General features: G+C 39.6%; 1 protein-coding gene across 2 annotated transcripts in view; it reads left to right on the forward strand.

Annotated features, from left to right (window-relative positions):
- The first annotated feature begins 2,018 nt into the window (after positions 1–2,018).
- The window catches only part of LOC120518925, a 31,851-nt gene continuing 27,685 nt past the window's right edge, over positions 2,019–6,184 (forward strand). For both annotated transcript variants that reach the window (XM_039741949.1, XM_039741950.1), the window contains exon 1: positions 2,019–2,806. In XM_039741949.1, the coding sequence (XP_039597883.1) occupies positions 2,590–2,806 (217 nt within the window). In that variant the 5' untranslated portion in view covers positions 2,019–2,589. The remainder of the gene's footprint in view (positions 2,807–6,184) is intronic.

Genomic DNA, 6,184 nt, shown 5'->3' on the forward strand with positions numbered 1-6,184 from the left:
TGATGTGACATGTACTTATTTGTGATTTGAACTTTGAATATACTGATTTATTGAGGAGCAGTACTACGAAAAAGAAAATCAGGACACAGTTTATTTATTCGAGTTTGAACAAAAATCTTCTGTTTTAATTAAGTACATACTTTGTTTTTTTTTTATCACAGAGGCTGTCGAAATTGTTTGTTAATAAAAGTTTTTATTTCTTCAGATAATAATATGAACCAAAAAAGAAATGCAGACAGTACAGTTTGCACTATTTGTACTTATTTTGAATTTACATATTTATTTCATAAATGTCAAAAATGTAAAAAAAACTCTGCTCGTATTTTTTTACTTTTATTTTCGTTAGTGCAAGTTTCGATATTAAATGTTGTACAAGATAATGCCATATTCCGAAGTCCTTTTAATCTTTTTCAATCATTAATTACAAGTGATTAAAATGAAAAGTTTGATATCTAGTGAAATATTTAATATCGAGTACAGTACAAATGTATTAATTTGAGTAAGTAAAGTAAATGACTAGGTCGACAGTTTTAAAAGTTTTTGGTAAAGGGGTCTGCAGCCGAAAAAAGTTTGGGAACTCTTGATCGAAAGCAACTACAAATCTAAACGTCTTGCAATGTTTTGCCTCTAATCCATAAGAAAAGCTTCATCCTCCCGTGACTTAATTTCAGTAGAATAAACCTCCAGCAGTATACCTTCAAAACTTACAATGATTTATCTTTTCCTTCACTCACTTTTATCCAAAGACACAGCAGTAAATAGGTGACATTTATTAATATCATTACTCAGATTTAGGGATCCCCATTTATTTTCCTCTAAATTTCATAATAAATACAGGGTGCAGCAGAAATAACTCCCACATTTCGAAAAATCACTGTGGGGTCCTCAAAGCAGGTAGAGGGGTGCGGTCCATTCCGTTAGGTACGGTACATAATAAAGTTTTCAGTCGTCACCATGCCATGGTCGGGTGAGCATCGAGGCTTTGTAGTGGAGGCTTTTTTCAAAAATGGCGAATCTATAGCTGCGACGCAGAGGGTGTTTAGCATGCAGTTCGGTTTACGTGCTAATGAAAGTATTTCAGACCGGAAAACGATTTTGCTGTGGGTCATAGAGTAAGGGCAACAGAAGGTTTTCAAACATCATCCTCGGTCCTTGGACCAAATAAAGGAGGCTATTCAAGAAGAAATGGAAGGAATTTCGCCCAACATGCTAGTGAGAGTGATGGAAAACTTCCAAGAACGGCTCCAAATGTGTATCAGCCGTCAAGGCCACCATTTGGATGATATAATTTTTAAAACTTAAAGTAAAAAAACTTTTTTATATCTACATTTGGGAAATAAATAGTTTTTGGTGATACCGCGTAGCATTTTTTTTCAATCCCCCCTTTGAAATGTGGGAGTTATTTCTGCTGCACCCTGGTACTTACAGAAGAGATCATTAGCAGGAATCTTATCATCTCCATTTTTCTTTCAAAGGGACCCAAAACAAACCAGGAATTTTGTGTATTGAAAGTGCAAAAAAGTAGCTCTATATCCAGAAACCTATATGTGCCCACTGTATGCCCAAAGGCCATGCTATCTTTCCCCTAGCTATCAGAAACTGACTCCCTCAATTTGAGTCACACAGTACCAGCTCCACACCAAAATGGTAAGGAACATCTGAAATACTAGGGGATGGTCCCAAAAATCCAACATGTAACAGTATATCCAACAGCAAATCATTATTGAGTGTGTGTATTGAATACCCTAACCCTAACCCTAACCCTGTCTTTTATATCTTCTTAAGTAAGGCCTCAGACTAATGAATGTTCCCCCTTGTAAATCCCAGGTCCTTCCTTGTCTGTTCCAATCAGTATATCTGAGACACCAACAATTTGCAATCCTCCCAGGGCCCTTTCACAGAATGGTGAGCAGCAAGATCCGTCAATCGTTAACTTCATGCAGTTACTGCCTAACCAGGAGGGCTGTCGTTACCGGGGAGACACCTTGGCAGACAGACAGACTAAAATAAGTGAAGCCATTTTCAGAGGGGACCTGCCTAGAAGCTGAAGCTGCTGCATTGTCCTGCTTGGAGCACCAGTATACGAGACTTTTAGTGACCTCTGGAAGATTGGCATACCCTCTTCACTGCTATAGCTGGTCCTTAAGAGCTGTAGAAAAAAACATGGGTGGTATCACAAGGAAAATCCAGCCATCTCCATTACATTGTTGTCGACGTGAAGACCTGTGTGCCTCTGCTTCATTTTGTGCTTAAAAGAAGACGTGTCCTAAAGCTTCTTCATCTGCCTAACCCTTGACAAGGTGAGGGATATGGAATGAGGATTGCAAAGACTTTACTGTGAATGCAAGATATCAGACAAGGGGCACAGTATTAGCACAATCAGAGTGTTTGCTTTTCCTAGACAGAAAAAAAACAAGCAGCGTCCAAGTACAAATTCTCCATCCCTGCTTTAAAGATGACAGAAGATGAGCAGAATGGTCCTGCATTGCTGTTGGTGCTTTTCATTTCAATCTTGAAGGCGAACAAGATATATGCTTTCGGACAAAACTCCAGTATTAAAATCTGACAGCAGGGGCCCCCTGGTAAAAGATGGGCTCCTCTACAACCAAACCAAAACTGACCCAGGTGGCACCATGCCAAACTTCAGAAGAAAGTCTACCGAGAAATGGAATGACCTGGGCAGTTCTAAGCAACACCCAAGAGCAGGAAAGAAGGAGAGCTGGACTGCTACCTCCCCTTCAGCAGGAGGTCCCACTGACATTTTCCTATGGCAGGGACATATCCGAGAGCCTGACTACAGCAGCAGGTATGTGACATGGTTGGGGACGGAACTATTAGAGGGCAAGGTATTGGTCACCCCATTTTCCACATCTGTGTGTGAAAACAGAATGTAAATATTCCTTGTCCATTTTTCCTGTAATTGGTCAGCACCATCATACAGTATCTAAGCAGGTGGAGAGACCAAAATGGTACACCAGTGTTTCTCAACCTTTAAGTATTTGCGACCCGAGTTTTCATAACAGTTTTAATCGCATCCCCCCCTAATGTTTTTTTGAAAGGAGCCCACTAATGCCATTTGTTCTTTTTTAATTAATGATATATTATAGATGCCTATTTTATTATACCTACTTAACTTTTATCGACATTTATGTTACCCTATATTTATTCTTCTAGTATCAGAATGTAGTTTAAGTTCATTTGTTTTGGTTTCAACAGATGTATTTTCCATATTTTCAATTCTTGTTTTCTTTTGCCCCCCTTTTGTTACTTCACGCCCCCCTAGGTGGGCCCGTCCAACAGGTTGAGAACCACTGTGGTACACTTTTCTTTTGTAGTGATAGGCAGATATATTTTGAAGGTTGGCTGTCATTCTCAGGTCAGGGCATAACCAGGTACGTTATATTAAAAGATGAAAGATCAGCAACCAAACAAAAGGGCAAAGCAACCTAGAAGTCAATACACAATTTAAATGTGAAAATCTAAAGTATTTCTTATATTGCTGGAGGAGCACATTTTTCTCTTGCTAATAAGTTCTTTATTCTCGCAGAGTGCAGGCAACTTTGTAGAGCATGAGGCTTATCTTGCCAAGACCACATGACCATGCCCCATGACTTTACATATCTGAAATCTTCACAGGGGACACCCCACACCCCAGACTTTGATCAATTAACATTGTACTGCAACTCTGAATTGACGTTGTATTGTATTGCACTGCACCAAAACCTGATTTTAGTGTACCAGCGAGTACTGGCACCTCTTTATGAATCTTCACAGAGAACCCTTCCCACAACAACTATTTGACTGAATGTCACTGTATTACCATAAACACAGTACTGCCAGTAATTTTGATCCACTTCGAGCGCCGACAAAGGCCATGCCACTGGTGACGTGTAGTATTATAGCAACCAACATTTACAAATGGCAACATTTGAGGACATCATAACTGTGCATCATCAGAAAACAAAATACAATAAGAACACTGAGCTCTCCCTTTTATTTCTGACAGTAATAGAAAGGAGGTGTTTTCCAGGTGGCAGTATCATATAATGGGAACATCCTGTGTAAAGATCTGAGGAGGTAATATAAAGTGGTACCCACAACTGAAAAAAATAGAAAAGGATGCAAAGTGTCACTGAGATGACACCCAGATCTGGCATTGATTCATTATGAAAACATGAACTAGACACACACACAGCTGTACAAATCTCTTGCTCTCTACCACCAGGATGCAACAAAATCGCCTTTCAGCTCAGCCCCAACTACCTGCTATAAAAATTACTTTGCGACAGATATAATGAGCATACATCAGTTAATCAGGACTATTATAGTCTGTCATCTCATCTTTAGGAGATCAATCTGATCTTTATTTTCATATTCACATACCCAGTTCAGAGAGAGAGCATTGCAGAATTTGTGGCAAAGCAGTGAACCAACCATTAATGTCGATACTAGCCCATTGTAGAGCTTTTTCACAAGTACACTAACACTATTAATCGACATACAGTATATCCCTGTGATGTGAGAGGAAAACTGGAAGTATGTGGGAGAAAACTCTCACAGGAGAAAAGTATGCAAACTCCACACACTCAGTACCCGGGTTGGGCTCTGAGGGAAATGAATTGTCAGTCTCAGTCAACTTGCGAAAAGATGTTAAAAGCATTTACCCCTGTGGAAAAATAAATACTAAAGAACTACACAAGAAAGTGATAAAAGGGAAGAAGATAAAATACAAACAAAGTAGAATTTGTTGCCTCTCTAAGCTCTCCTAAATTGACTAACTCTAACATCTGGGGTGTACTCCCACTTGCCATTCTAATTATACCATATCTGAGCTTTACTTTTTCACCTCCAGTCTCTCTCTTTCACCCACCATTGATGTTTCGTCCCAAAACTTTCCTTCCAGCTCCTGAATAAATTAATCTTTAGGATAATGCAACTTTAAAATTCCATTCAGTGGTCACTCTGTGCCAAACCCAGAATAATGTCCTACAGTAGGTTGGATGCAGCCCTTCTTTAGCTCAGGATCCCAAACACAGAGCTCTGTGTAGCCCTTAAAGGGTCACCTGTCCTAAATCTTTAAGGGTGACATGGTGCTCCCATTTACCCCTCGGGGTGCATGTATTTTAGTGGGTGGAGTGTGTTTTTTTTTTTTTACTAATCTTTGAAACCCCAATAGTCAACATTTCTCTTCTAAGTAGGCACATTTCCCAAGAAGCCTTCTTCAGATTTCCCTTTATCCTTTCATTCTTGTTATGGCCAGAGGGTCACACATCCTTGTAACATCTGGAGGCAATCACCTCCTAGCATCCTGTAGTTTTTCAGTGGGTTTTGCCCTCATTATTATAGGTGCTCCAACTTTGCAGGACCAGAATTGCCATCCAATAGGTACTCAGTTTTACACAATGGTACATAAAGATAACCCTTTGTCACTGTCATTTGTAAACGTTTTGTGAGGGACTTTCACCCCACACCGCCTTTAACCTAGCAACCTTAGTAGCTCAGAACCCCATCCAGACAGACATGCTTTTATACTTCATCACATGATGTTTTATTTGAAGTAACCTGGCACAGGAGTTAGTGGCGCTGTCTTACTGATACAGCATCCTGGGTTCAAATCTTGTTCATTATCTGGATGGAGTGTGATCTTACCATGTCTGCACAGATTCTCTCCCACATTCCCAAAAATATGTGTTAGTTAATTGCCGATTCAAAATTCATCTTTTGTGAGTGAGCAAGTATTTATACTCCTTTATTAGTTGACTAAATTGAGTTACCTGGCATTGCTGGGGTAAGAAAGCAGAAAGACAGAAAGGAAAACCAGTTGAAAATTACCACTCACAAACTATTAAGCACACAAAAAATGACACCATAAAATTGTGAGCAAAAAAAAAAAGATGATATGCAAATAAAAATGTGAATTCAAAGAAGACAATCAAGCAAACACTACCGAGGGCAAAGAAAGTGGTCAAAAAGCAAGAAACCTAACACTAAAGATTGAAGATTGAACACACCAGGCACCATAACATTAATAGCATAAGCACCAGTGACTCGTGTGATTTTGGGCTATACAGAAAATAAATGATATTGTATTGTATATTAGTGAGGCGGCACGGTGGCGCAGTGGTAGCGCTGCTGCCTCGCAGTTAGGAGACTGGGGTTCGCTTCCCGGGTCCTCCCTGCGTGG

The sequence above is a fragment of the Polypterus senegalus genome, chromosome 18 (genome assembly GCF_016835505.1).
Source record: "Polypterus senegalus isolate Bchr_013 chromosome 18, ASM1683550v1, whole genome shotgun sequence".
NCBI lineage: Eukaryota > Metazoa > Chordata > Cladistia > Polypteriformes > Polypteridae > Polypterus > Polypterus senegalus.